The sequence below is a fragment of the Urocitellus parryii genome, chromosome 3 (assembly GCF_045843805.1).
Source record: "Urocitellus parryii isolate mUroPar1 chromosome 3, mUroPar1.hap1, whole genome shotgun sequence".
Taxonomy (NCBI): Eukaryota; Metazoa; Chordata; class Mammalia; order Rodentia; family Sciuridae; genus Urocitellus; species Urocitellus parryii.
Window position 1 is genome coordinate 54,052,360 of NC_135533.1, and position 27,404 is coordinate 54,079,763.

Below are 27,404 nucleotides of genomic sequence, written 5' to 3' on the forward strand. Positions count from 1 at the left end.
TCTACAATAGTGATTTATGTTTGTATTTTTCACATATTATCTTCTCACCTCCTCAGTTTTTAGAACAACTAGTCAATAATCCAGTTGGGAGGATTCAAGAAAGTTTAGCCTTCTCCCCTACAGTTAAATAACAGTCATTAAATGATTAACTATAAAGTACAAAACAATTCTTTTTTTTTATTTTAGCAGAACCCTAGCTCAGTTAATACAATCTACATTGCACATTCCTTAATGGAAACATTACTTGCCAAATTAATTGATGAATGTTAGACCAGGTCTTTGGCTTGGCTCCCCGTCATCTCTCTCTTCTGGGGGAAACTCCCATAACTGTAGAGGGAAAGAATGTGGCCCATTTCCCAATATGTGTTTTGTTTTCATTTACATCTGTGTATGTTTCCCCACTTGGGGCCACCTGTCCCTGAACAGCTGGACACAGGCGGTATATCCAACAGCCTAGAGCCAAAACACATTAGCTCCTGAGTCTCAGTATTATCCAGGGTGCTTGCTGGCCGTGGGAATCATCCTTCTCCGCTTTTGCACAGCTGTATGTTCTAAGTCACTGGAGGGAAAAATGTTCCCTGTGCAAATGCATTATATTTCACACCACGGAGCTCGTCCCTTCCTCACCCGTGACTGTTCTCACAGCTTACAGGCCAATGTCTGTGCAAACTGGGCTATGGTGGGAAACGCTGTAGTGAGTGCCAGGAAAATTATTATGGAGACCCATTCGGCCAATGCCTTCGTAAGTATTGAAGCTCTTTAAGCATGTGAGTACACTCAGCTGGCCCTGCCGTGGGCACATGATGAACCCACTGCATTTCAAATTCCTTCCTTTGGTTGTTTATTTTAGATGTGGACTTCATTTGAAAATTCACAAAGTTTTATCTGAGTTTTGAAAATAATCTTTTTGTAGCCCTACCAAAAAAAAGTTTTCTCCTATGCTAAAACTTTTAGCCTGTATTAAAAACTAGCCTATATTCAAATCCCTCAAAATTGTGTCAGGCATGGTAGTGCATGCCTTTAGTCCCAGCTACTAGGGAGGCTGAAGCAGGAGGATCTCTGAATTCAGGAGTTTGGAGCCACCCTGGGCAATATAGTGAGACCCCAACTAAATAATAATAATAATTCCTTGGATTCACTACAGTGGAACAGACCTCTAGGACCATGATTCAGAGACAATTTTCTGATGTTTACATGTGTTTGGGGGGAAATTAACCATTCTGGACTGAGGGAGAGGCTGGGAGATAGGCATAGGAAGCCAGAGAGATAAATATTTCCTCAAAGTGACCCATGACCCTGGGTCTATCCCATAGTTACTTAGTTAATCAACATTCATAGAACACCTGCTGGGTGTTTTAAGTGTCACAAACAATGTGACACCACCACCCTCTTGGAGTTTCTCCCAGTGGCCTTCATTACGTATGTGAACCCTAAATAGCAGCATTTCAAGCAGCTGTGTCCAATAGAACTTTCTGCAGTGAGGGAAATGTTCAACCGCCATGCTGCCCAGTTACCAGCTGCAGGTAACTAGCATGTACTGAAACAGAGGATCAGAATTCTTTATTTATTTCATTTTAAATAGCCACATACAGTTAGTGGGTGCCACATTTGTGCAAATTTACAGTCTGGGTTGGTTCTAGGGAACAGGATTTTTTAATCTCCATTTAAAATCACCTTCCAAAGGAGATCAATCCAAAGAGATGCCAAATGTGATGGTCTTGCCATCATGGTCACCCCTATATTGCCAAGCATAATAACTCTTTCCTCCTCTCCATTTCTGAATAAATGGTCTCTTGTGGCTAAAAATATTGCCATTCTTCCCTTGCCCCCTTCAAATATGTGTTCTCAGTGAGTTTTCTCCAGGCTACATTTTATTTAGTTTTCTAAGTGGAATTGATCATTTCAAAACCAGGAAAAGGAGCTGGCAGTGTAGCTCAGTGGTAGAGGATTTGCTGAGCATACAGAGGCCTGGGTAAAATCTCCAGCACTATCACCCCTAAAAGAAAAGAAAAACAAAAAACAGGGAGAAATTTTAACTCTTGGAAATTTTGTCTTAGAGGACCTCTTTTTCCATAACCATCTAATATTCCAATAATCTTATTTCATAAAAATGCTTTCACCTTTTATTGTGAAGCAATAGAGAAACTTTACAAATGTTCCCCACAGACCACAGACTCCACTAAAGCTCCTGGAGGAGACCAGGTAATGAGGAGGGAATCTTGCCTTCCAGCTGGGGAAGTGATATAACACTACCCCCAGGGCTTCCTGCTGAAGCCCCTGGACCAAATCTGATAATATGTGCTGGATAATATCTAGTTGAGGAGGTTAGGGTGTTAATCAGTTTGTATTTGTAATTGGCATTATTTATATTCAAACTGTCAAATGCCTTTTAAATCATTTGTTTCTTGCAATTAGTTGAAAGACATGGACCAGTGATTCCCTAATCTTTGAGAGACTGCAATGATGGCAATAGCTTCTCACATCGCCCATCCTCTGATTTGATCAGGAACCTACTCAAAATGCTATGGGGCATCAGATAATATTTCAAAATTCATATAATATGCATTTAATTCCCCCACTTTTTGAGAATGAAATAGCCCCCCTTATGTAATGGAAGACATCGTGGGTCAGCACACCCAGCCCACCTGGGACTTCTTCGAGTCAGTAGCATGTCTGAAGTGCTACCCACCATCAAATCCACATGTCTCTCTCAAACAGATAAAGAATATACATATGCACACACACAATATATAAAACAGGTTCCCAAATTTTCCATATAGAAACCATGAACTGATTTGCTATTGAAATATACAGAGGCATGTATATACAGAGGCATGGCCATTGCACAGATCTCTGAAATTGTACAGTTTTTAAATAGCCACCTTAGAAACATGCGTTGGAAAGATTCTCAGGAAAGAAGAGAGAGCTGTGTTCTTGAGCTAGTCATAAGCAAAAAACTAAGTGACATTCTTTGCTTCTTTTCTCTTCCTTTTTAGCATGTGACTGCAACATAGAAGGAACCCAGAAGCCTATCTGTGACCCAGACACAGGCATGTGCCACTGCCGGGAGGGTGTCAGCGGCCAGAGATGTGACCGCTGTGCCCGGGGTCATGGTCAGGAATTCCCTACTTGTCTTCGATGTCACTTGTGTTTTGATCAATGGGACCAGGCCATTTCTTCCCTCTCCAAAGCAGTGCAAGGGTTAATTAGGCTGGCTGCTAACATGGAAGATAAAAGAGAGACCCTGCAGGTCTGTGAGGTCGACTTCAAAGGCCTCAGAGAAAACATGTCTGAAATAGAGAGGATTTTGAAACATCCTGTTCTCTCATCTGAGGAATTCTTAAAAGTCAAGGATTATCATGACTCTGTTAGGTAAGCTCTGTGCTTGAGGGAAAGATAGCCCAGCTCCTGACTTACCTCAGCTCCTGCCTCTGTCTTCATTGATATCAGGGAATAGATAAGTGTTCAGTTAATAACCAGGCTAGTAACCCTGCTGATCTGTCTTTCTTGCCTTGTTAGAATTGTATGTGATTTTTTCCAGATGCCATTGATTATAACAAAAAGACGGTCAATAAGAGGTTAATTGAGGGGTGGGAACGTAGTTCAGTAGTAGAGCACTTGCCCAGCAAACTCGGGGGCATGATTCCACCCACAGAGAAAGGAGATTAATTGGGAAGTTCAAACCCAGCAGAGCTGAAAAGACAAACTGGAAGTATAGTTGTTTCTAATACAAATAATAATATTTTTTATCAAAGCACTCATGGAAAACTTGCTAAATTTTCCCAAATTTTTCAGTTGTTTAGAAGCCCATACATTAGTGTGCAGTCTTATAACAAATATGGTATTCCTTCAAAATGCAAGATTGTTTTTATTACATATTGTTGATTCCTTTTTTTTTTTTCCATTCATCAACCATTTCTCAAGATTACATTGGTTTCTCTGGGCCAGAAATCAGCAAACTACAGCCCACAGGTCAAATCCAACCCAGCCCTTGCTTCTGTGAATCAAGTTCACTGAAACATAACCAACCCCATGTATTCACGTACCCTCTGTGGCTGCTCTCCCTCTGGAATGGCAGAGTTTCACAGTTAGGACAGGCACCTAGACTCTTGAGGCAGAGTGGACCAACTTGCTCTGGGCAAAACCTGGATGAACTGGGTATAGTTACTATCCTCAAAGAAGCTCATAGTTTACTAAGAAATCTCAAAAAGTGAGGTTATATAAACAATGTCTCCACTCCCCATTAAAAGTTCCTGAATTAAGAAATAGTTGAAGCTATAGAGTATTATTTCCTACATAACTTAAGTGTAACTCTAAGATTCATTATCAATATGCAAATATCTCAGATATATAAGTCAATTGCTTAAAAGTTACACAAGGAAGGAGATACAGCCTACTTGTATAGTTCAGAGAAAGGGTCACCACCTCATAAACACAGTGATAGGGCCCAGGGAGATCACATGGCCAAGTCAAGCTGGCCAATGAGAACAGACACATCTCTACCCTCTAATGACTTTTGCCCTGCAAGATTTGGGCCCTGTGACCAAATCCCCCTGCTTTTTATGAGACACAGACATTTAGATTTTCATGACATGTTCCCATTTTAAAGCATTTTAAAGCATTCTAAAGCTAACCCAATAGCACTTGTAAAATGCACTAAGTGGCCCAAAGAAAACATGCCTGATGATGAGCATAGGCCAAGACCAGTGGTTTGTGGTTATAGATGTCAGGAAAATGTCAATATACCAACAAGAAAGCAGAATGAGCCAGTCTACAGAAAGAATCCAAAAGCCCTAAGTAGAGCCAGAAAGAAGACAGCAGAAGGGGGGTCCCGGGGCCATGCCTGCAGTGACAAGAAGATGATGGTGGCTACCAGTCTCCTCAGAGAAAGGCTTATGTTTCCTATTCCATCCTCCCACTTCATTGTGCTCCTTTGCCATTGCCTCACCAGGGGACTCCCAGGCAGGGACTGCCTTCTCCTGTGTTTGTCTTTTTAAGCCAAGTGTAATTATATAATGAACATTTGCTGGATAAATTATAAATCAAAGGGGCGCAGGAAGACAGAGAACCTGGGATGTCAAAAGCATGTACTGGGAAGTCAAAGCTCCCTGGTTTGCATCCACTAGATAATGTGTAGCTTCAGGAAGGTGACTTAACTTCTCCAAGCTACAGCTTCTTCATGAACAAAAGAGAGAGAAAGTGTTTGTTTCATAGGATTCTTGGGAGAATTACTCAAGATGGGACACTTAGTATAGAGTTTGGCACACAGTATTTAAGGAATAACAATAATTATTATTTTTATTGTTATCACTATTAGCCTGAAGAATCATAGTTATGACAACTGAAGCCTGAAGGAAAAGTCTATAGAAAAGAAAGAGAAGAAAAAGCTAGGAAAGCATTAGCTAATGTTCTGTACTTGTGCCAAGATAAATTAGTCCCATAATTCATGTTCCCCTAAGTGTACCCTCCAAGATTTTCACCCAGTTTCTGCATCACAAAGGATATACTGATAATCTACTTGAACCAGCTGTATATGTTGGACCCAGCAAATTGAGGTTTTACAAAGATATGCATGATCAAAGAGCAGATAATACAAAAAAATAGACCCAGAACACACTCACCATGTCACTCATGAAAATTAAAGTTAAGACCCTGCACAGAAGGAGCACTGAAACAAACTTTGTTGAACATAGATTTACTCTAAATTAAGAACTGATTTTTACTTTAGGCTGTGTGACGTGTTCTTTGTTATCATGTGTTGCAAACCAGAGGTAGATGAGCTCTTTTAAATTGATTTAAATGAACCATGTCTAAATACATGTTTTAAAATGCAAAGCAAAGAAAGAGAGAGCATAAATAGTTGACATGGAAAGATTATAAACCCTTATTCTGCCAGAATTGGTATACAGGTATTAGTTTAAATGAACTATTTCAGGAAGCTTTATTAAGAGAAAACAAATGAACCATAAACAGAATTATAGAGTCAAATGAAAAACTGTGTTTATGGAGGGGGTCCCTTCTAATTGAGTACACCCAAGATAATAAGAGCAATTTATGTGGCATGTTTTTTCAGTAATATATCACACATAATACCTTACCCTCAGTAAACACATTAACCCTCATTTCTCCAACAGAAAACAAATCACGCATCTAAATGAACAATTGAAAACGGTGTACAGATTCCAAGATCTGACAGAAACCATAGTAAGGATGAGGAATGAAACAGACCACTTGCTTGAAAACGTTCAGGAGAAAATTGATTTGCAATCTAGCATTCTTAATGCAAGCACTGAAGGTAAGAAGAAAAATGGTCTTTGACTATTTCTGCATGAAGTTTGACGAAATCCATCGTGCACTCCATCAGTGAGTCATCCCATACTTAACCATGGCGCCTGAACACTTTAGAACATGCAAACACACCCATTAAATGTTTTGTTTGTATATGAAGAGGTCAGCTTTTCAAACATTGCAGAGCCTGGATAACACTTGCTCAAAATAACAAATAAAGGTAACAATATCTGATTCTAAACAAATACTAAAACCCAAAGAAATCTAATGCCAAACCCTATAAGGTGTCTTGAGTAATCAGTAACTTAGAAATTCTAAGATGGCTATAAGCAAATGAGAGAGAGGTTTCTGTGCCTTCCTGGGTGTAAACTACTGCATTTCCAGCAACCACAAATACAAGGGAATATGCAGCAAAAAGAACTAAACACAACATTTCTCATAAAAACTTTGTAGGAGTTAGTCAAGCAACATACTAGAATTCATATTGCATAGTTCTTAAAACTGAATGTGAGCGTGCCAAACCAAAATCAACTTACAGAATAAATGGAACTCTAAACAAAACCGTGTAGTTCATCTCCTGTTTAAGATGACATCCCTATTATATTTGGTGATGGACAACCTATTACTACCAAGGGAAGCAATACTGAATTACCTACCCTGTCTAATTAAGAAGAAATGGGAGAAAATACATGTTTTTCATCTAATTTCAACCCCAAAAGAGGGGGCAAAAAATACAATTAGGAATGCCTAATTTCCCTGAAGAATGCCTACATTTAGTGAAATGAGTTCTACCACAGATCTATTAATGATGCTCAACACAATTTACTGATTCCTAATCTGAAATAATTTGCAATCTAGCATTCTTAATGCAAGCACTGAAGGTAAGAAGGAAAATGGTCTTTGACTGTTTCTGCATAAAGTTTGACCGCATGTTAATCCTCTCAAATTTGCAATCCAACAGTAGTTACCCAGATTTTTCTGTATTCTTGACATTATGCTGGTCAGTAGAAATAAGGCAATGAATCATCAAGTACCTGCCCTTGAGTTATTCCTGTCTGCTGAGGGAGACAGGAATAGAAACAACCATGTTAATACTAGCAACTGCTTTGGAAGCAGAGTAGCAAAGAATTCTTCCTGGGCTTGTTAGGAAAGGCTTCAGGGAGTAGGTGGCCATTGAACAGAGCGTCACAGGACGGAGATAAATGTGTCATATAAATAAAAGCTAAAAATCATTCCAAGAAATAGGAACGTGTTTTTATTTTTTTCATGATAAATGATAAACGTGATATATTAAGAGCATGACAATGGTAAGAACCAGAAAGTTTGAAAAGATAAGGTGTGGTTGTTTTATGCTTGGATATGCTTATGTAGGAGGTAAAGATCAGGAGCCTGGCCCCCAGTTTCCAAAATGTAGAGATATAGTTTAAAAGTCTAATGTATGTTAATCTCCATTAAAATATACCGTATTACATTCATGAATTCATGTTTTATCACAAATACAGAAAATAGAAGTGTTAAGAATGCAGGCTCTCAAGTCAAACCACTGGGTTCAAATTCTGGCTTGCTATCTTACCAGTGAGGTCTTGGCAAATAACTTACCTCACCAGAGCCTCTGTTTTCTCATTTGTAAAATGATAATGATCACACTAATGTGTTCTTCACTGTGTTTGCTGAAGACTGAGGAAGAAAATCAAAGCATAAGCATATAGAAAACACTCAACTGGCAACCAGGTGCCTGTAATCCCAGCAATTTGGGAGACTGAGGCAGGAGGATTGCAAGTTCAAGGTCAGCCTCAGCAACTTAATGAGGCCCTAAGCAACATAGCAAGATCCTTTCTCAAAATAAAAATTCAAAAAGCGGGGCTGGGGTTGTGACTCAATAGTAGAGCGCTCGCCTTGCACATGCGAGACCCTGGGTTCAATCCTCAGCACCACATAAAAATAAATAAGCAAAATAAAGTATTGTGTCCAACTACAACTACAAAATAAATATTAAAAAAAAATTTAAAAAGGGGTGGGGATATAGATCAGTGGTAAAGCACCCCTGGATTCAATCCCCAGGAAAGGAAGAAAGAACAAGAGAAGAAAACTCTCAACTAGCTATCCTTAGCTAACATCGTCAGCCTCAACATCAGGGGTCTGCGAAGTGCAGCCCTAGGACAATTCCTGCTGATGGGCTCTTTTTGCAAATAAAATGTCATTAAAACACAACCTTAGGGGCTGGGGTTCTGGCTCAGCGGTAGAGCACTCGCCTAGCACATGGGAGGCCCTGGGTTCGAGCCTCAGCACCACATAAAAATAAATAAAATAAAGGTAGGTGTCCAACTACAACTGAAAAAAAATTTTTAAAACACACACACACACACACACACACAACCTTACCTGTTGTTGCTTTCCACTTACAATGTCAGAGTAATTGTGACAAAAACATCATTGCCAGCAAATCCTAAAACATTAATTCTCTGGCTTTTGCTGAATAGTTTGTCAACTCCTGCTCTTTACAGTCAAGTAAACTTAATTGTTTTATCATATTAGAGTTTATAAAGGTGTTTATAGCAACACTTTATATTTGTGACATATTTTACAGAATTTTTCATATTATCTCAGTCCTCAAAAAGTATTATGAATTTGCAAATAAACAAAATCTAAGAGATTAACTGATTTGCTCTAAGATGTATCCAGACAGTAGAGAGTGGAACCAGGACAAATCCATCCCAGTGGACTTTAATGTCAAAGCTGTGTATCTCATGTCCATAACTATTATACTATGTCTCTTCTTCCCCATTAAAGGCAAAATCAAGCAAGAGGATCTTGAAATTTTGTAGTGAAAGTTTCGACCAAGACAGTAGCCAAACTGTAGAATGATCATAGTGAGAGATGATGCACTTATTTTTCACAAAATTTAACTTTCCTCAATTTGTGTTGATGTAGATTCCTTAGAAAATATCAAGAAGTATTACCACATATCATCATCTGCTGAAAAGAAAATTAATGAAACTGGTTCCATCATAAATAACTCTGTAAACACCAGGACCAGCTTGCTTACCATTTTAGATACACTGACCTCAAAAGAAAACTTGTCATTGGAAAAGTTAAAGCAGATTAAGATACCAGATATCCAAATATTGAATGAGAAGGTAAATACTCATAACGGTACGTAAAAGTGTTGGTGGATTCTGTGTGGTCTACAAATTTCTTAATTGTATCTCCCTGTCTTTTTAAAAAAATATTTGTTAGTTGTAGATGGATACAATACCTTTATTTTATTTGTTTATTTTTATGTGGTGCTGAGGATCGAACCCAGTGCTTCACATGTGTTAAGCAAGTGCTTTACCACTGAGCTACAGCCCCAGTCCTCCCTATTTTATAGTTTATTTTTTACTTACTTTTAAATTTAGATTAATAAAAGTGTGAGCAATTCAAATATATAATATATAAATAATATGTAATATATATTTTCTCAAAATATATAAATATATTTAATTTTTATTTTTGATTAACTTTTAATCATATTAAAGATTATTGCTTGACTTTATTGTTTTATATTATTTACTATTTCTGAAATGGTATACAGATTGTGGGCACTTACTCCTCTTGCTTTTTGTAAGTAAAAGTTAATGCCTATTTTATTTTATTTTTTGGTACTGGGGATTGAACTAAGAGGCTATTTACCAGTGAGGTACATTCACACTCCTTTTTATATTTCTATTTTCAGGACAGGATCTTGCTAACTTTCTGAGTCTGGTCTCAAACTTGGAATCCTCTTACCTTACCCTCCCAAACTGCTAGGATTACAGACATGCACCACTGTGCCCAGCTAAATTAATACACATTTTAAAAGAATAAAAATTAAATTAACATGGAGACCCTAAAATCTAACCATTTTTCCCCTAAACTATAAATACAAAAATGACATATTGGCACAATACTGAGAAATAATTTAGGTAGTTATTCAGTTACCTAGTTACCTAGGAAACATTCAGTAGGTCACCCCCATTTACCAAGCTTGAACAACTGTTGAAGAAATTCACATGAATAAAGCAATGCCTTACTTCAAAAAGTTCTGTGGGGTTAGAAAATCTGCTAACAAGTTGTCTTTTAACATAAATCATTTCTCCTGTGAGGTGTGTGGAGAACCTGGGAACTTGTCATGTGATATCTCATCCTGTGGGGGAGCTCTCTGCAAGGACTCTGAGGGACACAGGCGGTGTGGTGGTCCCGACTGTCATGGCTCTCTGACCCTCTCAAGCAATGCCCTCCAAAAAGCCCAGGATGCAGAATCTGTGGTTCAAAATTTGAATAATCAGTCTCAAGGATTGAAGAATCAGGTAAATAATCTCTTCTCTTGCTTGATTTTAAAGTTGTAGCAATAAAGAAAACTGAAAAATTTTGAAGTGCCATTTAACTTCCAAGTGAGAGAAGATAGATTCTACATATTGGGTGTTCTAGTGACTGAAACAATAGGTATTCTATTATTAAAATATAGATATGGATATGAATGTAGATTTTAAAGTGTGAATATTGAGAGTGGGTGTGAGTGTGTGTGTGTGTGTGTGTGTGTGTGTGTGTGTTTTGTGTGTGTGTGTATTAAAGAAAGGAGAAAAGAAAAAACTCAAGGGGTATTTCTGTGGGTCATAGACTTGTGTGGACTTGTTTTTTTTTTTTATAGAAAACACTACATATAAATGTAGCCTTAAAGTTTTAAAAATTATAGCTCTCTCAAAGCAAAGAATAATTTTTTCAAAAATTCAAAGGTTTATTTAAAATTCTACTAAGTACATAAATTTCCATATTGGTTTAATGTTAGAAAATATTTTAATAGGAATACACCCTTAGGCTTTGAACTCCTTCCTATGTTGATAGACATGATAAGGTTAATTTAAAGTTATTATGGTCATCTCTGTTTATTTTTCTGCTCATATTTATAATAAGTATCATATTTAAGCACCTAGCTCATCATTATCATTATCATTGTTGCTGTTGTCATTGTCATAAACTCTTTCTTCTTTTCTGATGTTGGGGATAAAACCAAGCTCTCAGACATGCTATGCAAGTGTTCCCCATTGAGCTGCATCCCTAGTCCTTTAGGTTTTTTTCGAGATGCACTGAATTCTTTGGTTTTGAAAATAACAATGATGCAACTTGTATTTTGACTATGCACATAGAACCTTTGATGAAGAAGAAAAAAAATTTAAGGACTGGAATTTTTAAAATCAATATGGGTTGAATATTGGGTTAATCAGCATTCTCATTCCCAAGCAAGAAAAGCCAACTCCCAAACAAACAAACAAACAAAGAAGAAATGCATGTAAGGACCTCTAGGTCTCAGAATTAAGAGAAATATAAAGGGCCAAGCTTGGGATTTGGGTGAGAACCACAGCCAAGAAAAACACATACACATCCCTGACATCCTTGTCCACTTGCTGCAGAGTCCAAGTTCTGGAGCAAGTATCTGATGAGCCAAGCTGGAGAATATCCTACATGTACTAAATGATGAACAATTCTATATACATGGCCACAATTTTGTATTGTTACATAGTTTTTCACTTTTTTTTAAGAGAGAGAGAGAGAAAATTTTTTTTAATATTTATTGTCTTAGTTTTTCAGCAGACACAACACCTTTGTATGTGGTGCTGAGGATCGAACCCGGGCTGCACGCATGCCAGGCGAGCGCACTACCTCTTGAGCCACATCCCCAGCCCTAGTTTTTCACTTTTATGTAGTTCCCCATTGTTTTCATAAATATTCACTGTTATATACAAATATGCCAACATGTGCCAGACATTAATCTAGAAGTTGGGAATATAGCAGCAGTCATAACTGCAAATCCTGGTCTTAAGTCCCAGTAGTTAAATAGAATTGTTTTATGTAATTTTAAACTATTATATTGCTCCTTCTTTAAAAAAAAAATAAAGACACCATTGAATTGAACCTTGATTGTGGCTTGATTTTATCTTTAAGTTAATAATAGTGTTAGACTATCAGTGATAAAAGATAAACCCTGAAGTCTGTATTGGGAAAGTCTGGGTTAATCAGCACATAAATGGGAAGCTAGATAAGGGTGAGAGAGGGATTGCCACGTTGATAGAATGGGGTACTATTTTCTATCGTGAGAGAATTCTCAGAAATCAATTGTGACAGAAGATGGATTACAGAGAGATGTTTTAAGAGTGAAGTAATTTAGCAAACTCTTTCTGAATATGGTATCAACTAATCTACTCTGAGATTTCATCTGTCACTTGGTACTTTGCTGTCTCCAATATTGATTTCTGGAATCCTCATTTTACTGCTATCCATACCCATTCAAATAGATAGCAACCCATTTTAAAGTTAAGAAAATTCTAGAGAATTAAGATACATACATTCATCATGTAAATACTTCTCTTTTGTTTTATCACTTGCTAATGACCAAAACATAAATGCTTTTTTCACAAAATCTATATGGCTCAAATTAGGGAGGTTCCTTTTATAGAGAAATAAAGGAAGGTATTTCCTTCCTAATTAGGTTTGATCCTAATTGGCCCTATTTCTGTCACAATTAATTTATTCACTAAAGCTCAGCTTATTGGCAATATTGTTCTATTGCTTTCTGCTTTTCTCCTCCCTCTCTCTAATTTGTTGGAATCCTAAGAAAAAGCCCATGACCTTTCTCAAATCACAATTACGAATTTGCACTTCTGGTTGCTATCGGCTCCATCATCCCTCCACCAAGCACACAGTGTTTGGAATTTATCTTTGTAGCCCACTCTCAGGTCAAGCTCATTTATTAGGAGAAGGAATGCTTTCTAGTTAGCTTTCAGAGAAAGTGCATTACTTGAAGTGGAGGAATGTTTAGAAGAGTAACTATTTTAACTTATATAAAAGAAAACGTTTTCAACTTGTTAAACATGGTGGCCACTGCAGGCAGGGAGTGCTGGTGAGTCCTGTGCAAGTTGTTGGTATTGGAAGATGCAAAAACATCTCATTAAAACAGAACTCATATTTTAGATTGATATTAAGAAAATATATTAGTGCTAGGTTGATAAGGTTTTCAAATAACATTTTTGATCACTGACAATGTTATAAAAGGCAAATTCATGCTCCTGTGAAAACATGATAATGAAAGAGATACTAATCACCAATTAAAAGAGTCCTTTAAAATGAATTCATAGTTTAAGTATCTAGACTTCTATTTAGTTTTTAGTGACAGCTAAGTAATTAAATATCACAGAATATGCTTAGTTTTTTCATACATTCCTCATGATTGTTTTATTTTCTTATTCCAGATCAAAAATATAAGTAAACTGGCAGAAGTCTCCAAAAGCAATGTCTTGCAGCTAAATGAGAAACTGGCAAATATGAAAAACCAAAGTGAATTTGAGGAAGAAAAACTGAATCTTTTAATCAAAAAAGTGAAGAACTTTTTGTTAGGTAATATGTTTTCAACATGAGAATGATTTTTGTTTCTTCCTCTTTTAAAAATTCACACTCAAGGGCTGGGGTTGTGGCTCATGGTAGAGTACTCGCCTAGCACATGTGAGGCCCTGGGTTCAATCCTCAGCACCACATATAAATAAACAAAATAAAGGTATTGTGTCTACCTACAACCAAAAAAATATTTTTAAAAAATATTCATACTCAAGCATTATAACCAATTTCAAATTACATTAAGCAGAAATGACATTCCTAAATCAGAAAGATTATGTACTACTTGGTTCTAAATTTGTTAACAAGAATAATCTCAAAATATCAACTCTGTGCCAAAAAATTATAGCTTTCTGTATAAGATTAATTTAATAATAAATCCTAGAATTTACCATGAGACACATTTTGAGCTTTTGGTTTTTATTTTGAGACAAGATCTCACTGAGTTGCTTTTGGTTTTTATTTTGAGACAAGATCTCACTGAGTTGCTCAGGGCCTCACTAAGTTGCTGGGGCTGGCAATCCTCCTGCCTCAGCCTCCAGAGCCAATGGGATTATAAGGTGTGCATCTCTGTGCCTGGTTGTCATATACTGTTTCCTTTTTATTTTATTTTATTTTATTTGCTCTTTTTAGATGTACATGACAGTAGAGTATATTTTGACATATTATACACACATGGAATGTAACTTATCCTAATTAGGATCCTGTTCTTGTGGTTGTACATGATGTGGAGTTACCCTGGTCGTGTATTCAAATACAAGGCTAGGAAAGCTCTGTCTGATTAATTCTACTATCCTTCCTATCCCCCTCCCCATTTCCTTCCCTTCATTCCCCTTTGTCTATTCCAATGGACTTTATTCTTCCCCTCCTCACCCTCTCTTGTTGTGTGTTAACATCCACATATCAGAAAGAACATTCTGCCTTTGTTTTTTAGGGGACTAGATTATTTCACTTAGCATGGTGGTCTCCAGTTCTATCCAATTGCCAGCAAATGCCATAATTTCATTCTTCTTTTGATTGTGTATTTGTACCACATTTTCTTTATCCATTCATCTGTTGAAGGTTGGTTCTGTAGCTTGGCTATTGTTGAATTGAGCTGCCCAATCAATAAATGAGCAAAGGAACTGAACATACACTTCACAGAAGAAATATAAATGGTCAAAAAGTACATGAAAAAAGGCTCAACATCTCTAGCAATTAGAGAAATGCAAATTAAAACTATACTGGGATTCGTATTAGTCTCATCAGAATGCCAATTATCAGGAGTACAAGTAACGATAAATGTTGGCGAAGATGTGGGGGAAAAGGTTCACTCATACATTGCTGGTGGGACTTCAAATTGGTGAAACCACTTTGGAAAACAGCTTGGAGATTCCTTAGGAAACTTGGCATGGAACCACCATTTGACCCAATCATCCCATTCCTTGATCTATACCCAAAGGACTTAAAACCAGCATACTACAGTGATGTAGCCACATGAATGTTTATAGCAGCTCAATTCACAATAGCCAAGCTATAGAACCAGCCTAGGTGCCCTTCAACACATCACTGTTTCATCACCCTGAGCTTTGGCTTCTGCAAGTCACTCAGCTTAGGATGCCTCTACCCTCCCCACACCCTACAGTCTCTACTAGTTTAACCTGCATTCCCCAAGGCCCAGTTAGAAGTCTTTCCTGAAGTATTTTCTCCTTCCTCTGAATCCACAGCATTTCGTCTCATAGTCACCATTTCTGCTCTGTGATCAATATTTGCATACACTGGACATCTATATCTCCACTTGTCCATAAAGCCTTGAAGATAAGACCTGTGTCTAAACCATCTCTAGTTTTCTCTGCAGGACTCAGCATTGTGCCTTGTGTATAATGGGTGGTCAGTCAGGAGCTAAAGAGTGACAAATGCTTGTGATACCACACCCTACCTGCCATCTTCCACTTCAGTTCTTAAAGGAGACCAGTTTCACTTTTCTGACAAGCAAGGAATGGGTGTATTTAAAAGTTTCTTTGCAATGTGCTATTCACATGGTACTCCACTCTGTATTGGCACATTGCCTTCCAAAACAGAATTTTGAACAGTAGCATCAGGAATAGCTGCCCAATTATATAGATGAGCAAAAAAAATTGTGAGCCTTCTTATGGTCATGGAGGACCAGAATCGAGTTGTGTTGACTTCATACCCAATATCTCACCCCTCTCTTATTCACTGTGTTTAAATTTTAATGGCAGGCATTTAAACATTTGTACTGCTTTCGAATCTGCACTTACAATAAAGAATTCTAAGTCCATTTTTCTGACACGCATTTACTCAGCAAGTATTCAGCATACAGAAGCAGCATTTCTGCAGGGGCAAGAGAAGGTTGAGGATGAAGAGCATCTATGGGACATATGCAATCTAGACCCTGTATTCTAGGGACACATTATCAAATGCCAGGGCATTTGACTTGAGTTCATTGTATTTCTGTGTAGTAGATACAGAGTTTGCTAAGGGAACATGATTAGCTAAAATCCTTCTTCTTATTTAAGAGGAAAACGTGCCTCCAGAAGACATAGAGAAGGTTGCAAATCGTGTGCTTGACATCCACCTACCAATAACATCACAAAATCTAACCCATGAATTTGACAAAGTACAGAAACTTATGCAACTTGGTGAGGACTACAGGACAGAAAAGAACAAGCTTAAAAAAGCAGCACATGGAGCCCAAAAGCTTTTGGTGAAGGCCAAAGCAGCTGAGTAAGTGCAGTTTTAATATTTTCATCTTGCTTTAACAGACCGTCTGCTAAAAGGTCATCTGAAAAATGTTTGCTCGGAGAGCTATAAAGTGCAATGAAATTACCCTCTGATAGATCCATGTCCAGATAAAAGGCTAAGCTCTTTTTGGAGGTGCCCCAGGAAGCTGGGCATTTGGGAGGCAGTGGGCAGGGATGCTTGCTTTCTGTTTTGCTAAAACTCTAAATATCCTCCCAGTGGTCAAAGCTTCTTAATACCCATGCATACCAATAAATTCCATATACGAGTTAAATGTTGATATTTTAACAGGTTGTTGAAATATGGTGTATTTTTCCCTTCTTTGTCCATTTGTAATTTTTAGGATTATTATAATAAGCACTACTTTGGAATTCTCAATTAAAAAAAAAAGACTCTTGTAAAAATATATGATGGTGGAGGACAGAGAAATGGAAATTATGCCCCAGGAATAATACAGGAGTAAAATGGAATCTATGGTATACAGGATTAACCAACTCTCGCCTCCTTTTGAATTTGCCAAGCAAAAAGGCATCATAAAGATATTTTTATGAGTGTGGAGTGATGTGGGTCAGGTCACGTCATCAGTTGGATGGTAACGTGAACATCCATCACCATTTTTGGATGCTCATCAGGGCTGAGACCCGGACTACCTTCACTGCCTCATCATCCTCTTAAACAAATGAAAGTTTCCAGATGCATCTGCAAGTTCAATTCCTTCCCGATTTGTTTGTTTGGTACCAGGGATTGACCCCAGAGGTATTTAACCACTGAGCCACATTCCCAGCTCTTTTAATATTTTGTTTAGAGACAGGGTCTTGCTAAGTTGCTTAGGGCCTCACTAAGTTGCTGAATCTGGATTTGAACTCATGATCCTCCTACTTCAGCCTCCTAAGTCGCCGGGATTACAAGCATGCACCACAGTGCCCGGCCCCTTCTGGTTTTAATATTTAAAATCAGGAAGCTTAAGTAAGTACAATATGATTACACAGCTATTAAAAATGATGTTGATTAAATTTTTTTAATAATACGAAGAGATTTTGTCAGTGTGATGGTAATGCTTTTTAAATTAAGCAACTGAATTGCACAGGGAAGAGGAATTCAATCATGAAAAGAAAAAAAAAATTCTAGGACAAAATACTCAAATATGCCCACATCTTTCAAGGTGGTAGAATTACTGGAATTTTTCTTTTTTTACTTTCTTAATTAATGTCTGAAGTTGTAGTACATTGAAAACATTAAAAAAAAAGAATATGGAAAAAACATATACATATATGTAGGCAGTGCTCTGGGTATGTTACAGAAGTGAGATAATGCAGGTGGGGAGTTTATGTTGGGGGGAGAGAGGATTCTCAAAGTTTGGAAAGGAAAAGAAATTCCCACTGGGAGTAGGGATGGTTAGATGGGGCAGGGTATATTTTGCAGTTTGGATAATTGTTCTTTGGGCACAAACACTTCTAAGGATGCGTCTCCAAAGTTCTTTCAAATATTTAAGTCACTTAGTACATTCTGTTCAAGGTAGTTTTGAGCCTGTAGATCTCAGTATCTGGTGAATGTTGACAAAGGTGAGCTCCTTTCTGTAAAATAGTCTGTATCACTTGGAATGCTTGTGATTTTAACCTCTGACTGGGCCCCTGGGTAGCTGGAATGTCAGCAAAGCTTAAATAACCCTGAATAAACACAGCCTGAAATGCAGGGTTGTTGGTCCTCTCTTGCTGTCTGTGGGGCCTCTTGACTTGCCTGCCCCAATCCAGCAAGGTCCTAAGAGGGCAGCGTCCCTGCAATTGAGAAATCAGAGAGCTGGAACTGGAACTGACTGATAATATTTCTTTGTGCAAAGAAATCTGTTTCTACCAGGTGTAGGTAGGTGTATGTGTGTGTGTGTGTGTGTGTGTGTGTATGTGTGTGTGTGTGTGTGTGTTTTATTGGCATTTAAATATTCCTATTTCTCAAAATAAAGACTTCATTACTTTGCCTTGCTTAAGAGGAATTGAAATTCACTTTCTAAAGAATTCAGTAAAGGTTTTTGACTGAGTTGAGTGAACTCTCAAGGTGAAGTAAAGGGAGAATTGCATATTTATCTAATCTGATATTTTAATATCTTACCTTAGGAAAGCAGCAGCTGTCTTGTTAAACCTTGACAAAACATTGAATAAGTTGCAACAAGCTCAAATCACTCAAGGACAGGCAAACTCTACTATTACTCAGCTGGCTGCCAAGATAACAAAAATAAAAAAGAATGTACTGCAGGTATTTATCCACCTTTTTTGAAACTAACTTGAAATAAATGATAAGGATGGAAACAGTTTTTACGTAAATCAACGTCACACTTGCCTTACTTATCTGATCGGATTATTACAAAGATAAATGAAGATTTGAGTGGGGTTAAGCATTAAACTGAAGTTCTACATTGATATGGTACTGTTACATTAATGTTGATTTGATTATGCATTTAATTTATGTTTTACTGAGCCCTCCAACATCATTTCAGTTAGTTGTAACCAATTCTGGGGAATGAGGCAAGTGCTATCACCAATTTGTTACTGAGGAAACTAAGACTCAGGGAGGCTATGTGATTGTGTCAGGTCACACGGGTAATTAACAGTAGGTTTGAGGCCAGAACCCATGAAAAGGAACAGACTTGTAAAAGCTCACAAATCAAAGAAAGGAAGAGTTAAATGTTGCAAGATTTCTGTAACTAGTATGATCTTCCATCAGAGTATTCAAGAACCAAACAGATATCTCACCTAAATAAATGTGTTCCATCCAGAGTTGGTTGGGAGTAGGCCACGGTTTACCCACTGTGATGGTGAGCCTGGCAGGTGGAGGACAGAGTAGGACCCAGTCCATGGTGAGAAGGCTCTGCCCGCAGGGTTCCATCTTCTGTCATATCCCCTTCTTCACAGGCTTGAGAGTGACTCAGTCTCATTTATTGAGTTGTATCTTGTAGATCTACTACATGCATCTTGAGAAGAGAATCAAAAAGCAACAACAGAACAGAAGTAACACACCAGAAAATAAATAGGAGGGGGATGCATACACAGGGTAGCAAAAAAGGGAAGTCCCTAGGTTCTCCCCTTCTAGACACATGCTCTAGAATACGAATTGGTAGGATCCAGCCATGGCCATATTGTCTATGGCTGCTTTTATACTACAAGGGCACAGAGCTGAATAGTTGGAACAGAGAATTATGAACCATAAAGAGTAAAACATTTACGATCTGTCCCTTTACAGAAAACGTGTGTATATTCCAGCTCCAGAAAAAACTCCCACATATGCCCAAGGACACAGGAAGGGATTTCATACTAAAAATATGGTAGACCAATACCCTAAGGAGCCCTCCTAGTAAAAAAAAAAAAAAAAAAAAAAAGAACTAAAAATGTTAGATAGGATACTTAAAATTTTTAAATGTATAGCAGCTATATTAGGAAAGAAAGGAAAAAAAAAGCCCTGAGAATCCTCAGAGGCCAATGAATGCAGAGAGCTAATCAAATACTAACCTGACAGTAGGCTCAGGGTATCTGTCAATCCTTGGTGTGTTATAGCTTTGGGTTTGATGGTTGCCATGCATAACAGACAAAACAAAGCTCATGCAAGGAGGTAACAAGACCCCTGCATGGAGCAGAGACACAGAAAGACAAAACCCTTAGTGAAATATTAAATTACCACACACACATATACAATACATACACACACACACACACACATACACACCAGCCAACAAAGAAACTTGCCTCTGAATAGAGGAGTAACCACACAGGTTGGCTCTCATATGAGTTTGGGACTAAGATCTACATTATCCAAGCTAGGACTGTCATTAAAAATGGTCCTGGTCATACATGAATACATGACCAGTATAACTCCACATCATATACAACCACAAGAATAGGAAGTTATATTCCATGTATGTATAACATGTCAAAATACACTCTACAGTCATGTACAGAGAAAAAGAACAAATAAAAATAAATGGTCCTGGGTTCATAACGCCCCCTCTCCCCATGCCTCACAGTGGCAAGCAAAAATTCCCTTTGAAAGAATGACCTTAAAGCCAAGCCTCCAGGAATTCTTCCTAAACATATAAAGAAACAAATTGCCTTAAACAGGAGTCATCTGAAACAATAAATAACAGAATCAGAATGCAAGGTACTGTGAATGTTACTGTTACTGAATATAAAGTACAAAATAAGGTTTGCTGTGTTTAAAAAACCAAAGAAGCCATGGGTATGATTGGTGAACAAAAGATTCTGAAAAATAAATAGGACTTCTAGATGTGACAAATACAGTCACTGACATAGGACAAAGTATAAAATATTCACTGTTGTTTGTAAGGGGAAAAAAGTAGATACCACCAGCACCTGCTGGATATATTTTTATATCCTCAAATGATGCAGTAAATGGGTAAAATGATGAATGAACTAGAGACAGATTAATGAACTTAGACAACCTGCAAAAGCATAATTTTGAATTTAAATACTCAAGTTGCAGAAATGTATGGTATGTTTGCCTAAGGTTAAAACATTTCAGACAGATTACATATATTGTTAGGAATACTGTGTAGGATGTGACATAAAGCCTATTGGAATAGGTGGAATGGCAAAGATTAGATTGAGGCTAGAGAGTGCCTTTGGGGGAGAAAGGATGTAGACTGGGAGCAGGACAGTGGGCTCTGCCTCAAGGTCAGGGATTTATTCCTAAACCAACTGGTGGATCCATGGATATTTGTCATATTTTTTTCAACTCCTTAGTACATCTAAAATGTTTCATTGTAACTTTTCTAAAATAAATGCAACAGAAGAGGTGAAGGCTCTGTTTTTCTTTCTGCCTAGTTTAATGTTTTTTAAGGGGTTAATAAAATTTGTTTTCTTGTTTGCTTAATAAAGAGACTTGTCCTTTCTGGTCTTTAAATCAACAACAGGCTGAAAATCAAGCCAAGGAAATGAAGAATAAGCAGCTGGACTTAGCAAAGCAGCTGTCAGAGCAGGAGGATGGATTCTCCCTGCTGCGGACCAAGTGGCAAAAGAACCAAGAACAAGCGGGCAGGGCAAAAGTTCAGGCTGAATCCGCCCGTCGCCATGCTGGGGGTGCTGAGAAGGTCATTAGTCCTACCCCTGCCACCAAAAGCAGACAAACAGTGCCTTTTCGAAGGATAATCCTTTAATCCCAGACTTTTGTGCCATTTCTCAGCATTTCCTTTAGTGCTCATCCATACTCAGTGGTACACGTTTTTAGGGATCCTGATGCACAAAGGATCTTGTGCAGTGGAAGGCTTTCCCTGTAGAAGACAGAAGCCCCTAACCAAATCTTGGGTTATTTTCTCCCTATCTGCCCATATGAGTATTCTCGGTGATGTCTTATCAAATAGTCTGTAAATCAAAATGTTCCTGAACCTTCATATTCTCAGTTTATGTCGTTCAGTGGTTAAGTGCCCCTGAGTTCAATTCCCAGTACAAAAAGAAAACGAAAAAAAGAGAGAGAAAACAGTAAATGAAAGTCATCCCCAGAAAGAACAGATCAAGTTACAAACATTAGATTTGGGTTAATTAGATGGTTGTGGAGAGTGGCCCATTAATTTAGGCTGCTGAAAGAACCTATCAACTCATTCTCTTGCAGGAAATCTTTGGTTGGTTGCATTAATACAGTTGCTTAAACCAAAGAAAAATGTTAGGGTTTTTACAGATTGCTTATTCCTTTGCTTTTAATTCCTAATGTGCTGAGTAAAATTTCCACCAACTTGGGAGAACATTTTCTGTAGAGCAGATGTTGAGAAAGGGGCTTCCTACTCACCTGTATCCCACATCCATACTCCATGGCTGGTTCTGGTCTTTGTTTAGCTGCTTAACTTTCTAGATGGTCAACCACACTCTCAGCCCAAAGATTTTCAACCTAATTCCAGGAGAGTTCTTCATACTAACATTTCTTCCTTTCCTACCTCCTTGCTACCTCCTGTTACCTTTATTGCATCAAATAATGTATCCTTACTGCCTCTAAATCCTCATTACTCTGTTCTTCATTTGAAGATGTTCAACTGTTCAACCATCTGAACAAGAGTCTTGTTGAGGAGTCTTGTCAATTAGATCACTTCTGTATTTTCCATCCTTAAAATAATATAGGACAAATAGTGTCTCACAGTTGCCTTAACATGCAATAATGACTGATGATATTTCATAGCGAAGAAGTTTCTTTTTAATTAATTGACACTAAGGATATTTTTCAACCTAAAAAAGCAAACATGCAAATACAATCCCCATGGAAATATCAGGGTGACTCTGGAACACTGGATTATGATTTCCTTGATATTCCTTGTGTGAAGGGCATTAGGAGAATCCTACATATGTAGATGCTTCATGGGTGCTTTCTGATGAGAGTGTGGCTCTGTTACAGGAATTTCTTGAGCTGAAAAAACAGTACACCCTTCTTCAACATGAGAGGAGGGCTTCAGGACTGACAAAGGAAGCAATCGGAAGAGTCAAACAGCTAAAAGATGCCGCCGAGAAACTGGCTGGGGATACAGAGGACAAGATGAAAAGAATAACAGGTATCTATCTGGTACCCACCCCACCAGTATGGCAATGACATCCTAATATTCTTCCTCATAGAATTTATGCCAGTTTCAATTTATCATTAACCCAATTTAACTACATGTAAATCTGCCAAGCAGGATGAAGTAGGAATTGGTCTTATGTTTCTAGAATAGAAAAGTAACAAGTTTTGCACATGGATTTACATACAAGGGTGGATGTTGGGCATCAGCCTTGCATTAATCAGAACAAACTGAGATTCCCTTTGTCACCTTGAAATGTTATAACTCAGTGTTCTCAACTAGCGGTGAGATGTCTGAAGGAAGTTTTGCTTGTGAGGTCAGGGATGTTGCTCAACAAAGCATAAGACACCTTCCCCAAAACAATTAAGCTGCCCCAAATTTTAACAATGGTGAGGTTGATAGCCCCCTAACCCAAGTGGCTGATTTTTCCTCTCATGACTCTAGTGCTCTAGGTCATCCAGCATAGATCAGCAATCTAAAAGGAATCATTTTTTTGGGACAAGGATTTTGATTAAAATGAAAACTCTGATGCACACAAAGTATGGTAAATATAAAATATGTCCAATCAGAAAGTAAATCAGAATCTTCTTTTCCACGACTGATGTTCATGACTTCTCTGGGCAGTCACGTCCTCAACTACCTCTAGTCAAGATTACCAAGTGACGAGTTGTATAGTTTTACTTGTGTTCATATTTATTGTCTCCCAGAACTTTAAAACTAATTATATTATTGTATAATATGAATAATTCTTAAAATACTAAACCAGACAAGACTCCTTGTTTTATATGCTTCTTTATTATAAAATGAGACTTTGGCCTCACAACAACTGGTGTCGTCACTCTATGACATTAAAAACAAAACAAAACAAAAAAAAAACTGCAACATGAGTCTGTGCCTCCGTCAGGAAAAAGACACACCAAACTCTTAACATTACTTGTCTCTGGGGAGACAGTGGGTAAAGAGGAAACCACTAGTTTTTTAAATTTATATAATGGTCTCAAAAAGCAGTGGTCTTTTGGGTAATTTTTATTTCATTTTTCAACATTTTCCATAAAAAAATATATTTAAAGGAAATCCTAGGAAAGAAAAGAAAGTCATAGAGATATTTTTTTACCCTACATGCTATACCCAGTACCATGAAAACCAGTTTCCATTATTCTCAGACCTTGGTCCTTATTATTAGAACAAAAACATAGGATGACTATTTCTGTCCTGTATTTTATGTTAGAGTCCAAATTGTTTCCACTTATCCACATTAACTGAAATTTACAGTTAATGCAATTGGATTGGAAGAGAAGTTTAGGTTAGAAGACTTCTCAGAGTCTAAAATAAACATTGTGCTTCATTTTCTCTTTTCATTTAAGGCTATTTTTACCACTCAACAAGATAGAAAAATAAGACATTGGTTTGGCTAGCTGCCCTACTCTGCTGCTTGAGAAGGGGCAGAACATCTATTAGGGAGATATGCCCATGGGATCCCAGAGAGAACCTTTGGAAGCATCAAAGTTGAGTGGCTAGGCATCATGGTGCACACCTGTAATCTCAGCAGCTTGGGAGGCCGAGGCAAGAGGATGGCAAGTTCGAGGTCAGCCTTGGCAACTTAGAGAGATCGACTTAAAATAAAAAATAAAAAGGACTGAAGTTAAGTGCCCCTGGGTTAAATCCCAGGAAGGAAGGAAGGAAGGAAGGGAGGGAGGGAGGGAGGGAAGAAATGGTTTAAGAGTGGTGATAGACCCCAGTCTGCAGCCAGGGTCCCTCACAAAACTTTGTGTCAAGGTTTCCCAAGAAAAAGAAAGCATATTTGGCCACAATTCTGGATAATGTATTTACAAGTAGCATCATCTCAGTTACATATTCCCTGTATAACAAACCACCCCAAAATTTGATGGCCTGAAAGCAACAACTCTCTCCTTGCCATGGATTGCTAGGGAGGTTCCTCTGCTGGTCCCAACTGGATTGCTCAAGTAGCTACACTTGATGTACACTGATGGGCCAGCTGGGGACCAGGCATGGCGGATGTGTAAGGGGCTCTCTCCACTTGGTCTGAATCCCAGGTTGCTTCACTGCACAGATGTTTCAGAGTCCCATGAGAGTGAGAACAGGAGATGCAAGGTTCCTGTGCTCCTGCAACATCATCTCATTTCTGCTGTCAAACAACTTGTAAAGCCAGCTCAGTTTCAAGGGTGTGGAAGGAGTGAGTGACTAGCAGCAATGAGAAGTCATTAGCATCCCTAGGCCTGAAGGGGCAAGGGAAGCAGGAATGTTGCCAGAGCCCTGCAAACACTGGAGGGTTAGGGAGAGATACCCACCAGCACTGGAGCTGAGAGACAGAAAAGCTGCCAGAACCCGGCTACTGGCCAGGGATGGAGACCAATGGCTTGTCCCTCCCTCTGATCACTTGCCAGCACATTCCACTGGCCAAGTGTGAATGAAAGCCAGAGTTCAAGGGAGCCAGGTGACATCATCCATGGAGGTTAGCTTTCCAGGATACAGAACAGGATGGAGAACAGACCTGATGGGAAATGTGAGGTAGACAGCTCGACCTTATTAACTTAGCTGGTAGAAACACAGGGGTCTTTTTTTTCTTTAAGTGTAAATATAATATCGAATCCCCTTTTCTTTCCCAAATGACCTTTATTTGGAAGTTTCCTGCCTCTCATCACCTTCCAAAGAAACTCTTCAATCTTGGAATCATTGTGACTGCTAAAATGTTAGAATCCGACTGTCCATCTTCATTGAGCTCCCCCTGTTGGTTTTCATTTTATTTCCTTGGGACAAGAGGTACATACCAGCTTAGCTTCCTAAGCTGGGCTTTCAAGTGCTTACAAAGAGCTAAGTAACGTGCCCTGAATCTCCTTTTCTCCATATGAGTTAACATCACCTGTTAACTCAATTTTTGTTGAGAGGACAGTTTCAAATGTCTTCAGCAATCTGGCTCTTTCTTCTCCACCCATGCCAATGTGAAAATTACCTCAAACCAATCCAGTATTCTGGTGTGGTCTGACGAAGTAACGTGAAATATTTTCTTTCCTTCTTCTCCCTAAGGTCAAAGTCTTTTCCAAGAGGCCACATCTTGCTTTTAAATGTCTCTCTCTACAGATCTTCTATTCATTGCTGTGGGTTCCATATTAAAGTTTACTAGAATTACCAACTACTTATTGAATAAAGAATGAATAAATGAATGCATAGATAGGTGGACAGAAGGATCAACCCATAGATAGGTGGACAGAAGGATCAACCCATAAAGCCATGAATTGATAGAGGAATAAGGGTGAGGCCAAGCAAGTCACTTTGCTTCATAGTTCAGGGACTTCAGTGTCATCAAAGAAAAAGGATGAAAAAATTAAAATGTCAGTTTGTTTTCTGAAAATTGGAAAACTCTAAAACAAAGAACATATGTTTCTAAATAAAGTTAAAGTAATAAGAACAAATCTTTGGAAATACAGCACTTCACTAAATCTAATCAAGGAAGTTGTTATGTATGTTTTTGTTTCTAATGATTTTTTTTTTTGACCAGGGATTGAACCCAGGAGTTCAATTAACCCCTGAGTAACATTCCTGGCCCTTTTAAATTTTTTGAGACAGGGTCTCACTAAGTTGCTTAGGGCCTCATTTCTAATGAATTCTAACCAGCTACAGCCTTACATTTTTTTAAAAAAAATGCTTTTAGGTATAAAATTTTTAGATAAAAAGATCAATTTTTTCTGATATATGTGAAAACCTTGAGAAGACCTATGGAAAGAGATGTTTCATTCATTGGATCAAAGCATAAACTAAAAATTTCTTGAAGAGACACACAACAAGGTCATAGTTCTGTCATGTGTAACTAATTAAAACAAATTTTAAAATGTTTTAAAAAGACACACAAATCGCTGTTTGGTATAATATGGATATCTAGGAGGAATCTACCAAATGGGCATATGTCATTTATTTTATTTTCTTCTTTCAGATTTAGAGAAGAAGATCCAAGATTTGAATCTAAGTAGACAAGAAAAAGCTGATCAACTGAAACAATTAGAAGAGCAAGTTGTTGCCATTAAAAATGAAATTGTTGAGCAGGAAAATAAATATGCCACCTGCTATAGTTAGGCAGAGTTAAGGCCCAAAAGATTGTGCCTGTGTTTCTGGCTTCTGGTGCACAAACTTGCATCAGTGTACTGAATTTGTGAGACACAGAGGTCAGCCTCTCCTGCCTCCCTTCCCTATGTCCTCTTCTCACTAGAGATCTGCTCCATGTGGCTGGAGGGAGGAACTGGGCCAGAGAGACTACTTGGATGCCACTTCATAGCAGAAAGATGGAAGAAAAGATATAGTATCTGCTTTCAGAGACCTTTCCTCTTCCTTTCTTTTCTCTTTCAGAACTCAAAAGTAGTTGGTACATAAGATAAGTAAAAATTTAAATAAGTACTTACTAAAAATCATTTCAAGC

General features: G+C 38.0%; 1 protein-coding gene across 1 annotated transcript in view; it reads left to right on the forward strand.

Moving 5' to 3' along the window:
* Positions 1 to 27,064, forward strand: part of Lamb4 (laminin subunit beta 4) — a 93,995-nt gene extending 66,931 nt beyond the window's left edge. The window contains exons 23-33 of the mRNA XM_077795963.1: positions 646 to 742; positions 2,997 to 3,372; positions 6,135 to 6,295; positions 9,220 to 9,425; positions 10,413 to 10,616; positions 13,554 to 13,698; positions 16,212 to 16,419; positions 18,543 to 18,681; positions 21,350 to 21,526; positions 22,816 to 22,969; positions 26,925 to 27,064. Of these exons, the coding sequence (XP_077652089.1) occupies positions 646 to 742; positions 2,997 to 3,372; positions 6,135 to 6,295; positions 9,220 to 9,425; positions 10,413 to 10,616; positions 13,554 to 13,698; positions 16,212 to 16,419; positions 18,543 to 18,681; positions 21,350 to 21,526; positions 22,816 to 22,969; positions 26,925 to 27,064 (2,007 nt within the window). The remainder of the gene's footprint in view (positions 1 to 645; positions 743 to 2,996; positions 3,373 to 6,134; positions 6,296 to 9,219; positions 9,426 to 10,412; positions 10,617 to 13,553; positions 13,699 to 16,211; positions 16,420 to 18,542; positions 18,682 to 21,349; positions 21,527 to 22,815; positions 22,970 to 26,924) is intronic.
* Positions 27,065 to 27,404: the final 340 nt, after the last annotated feature.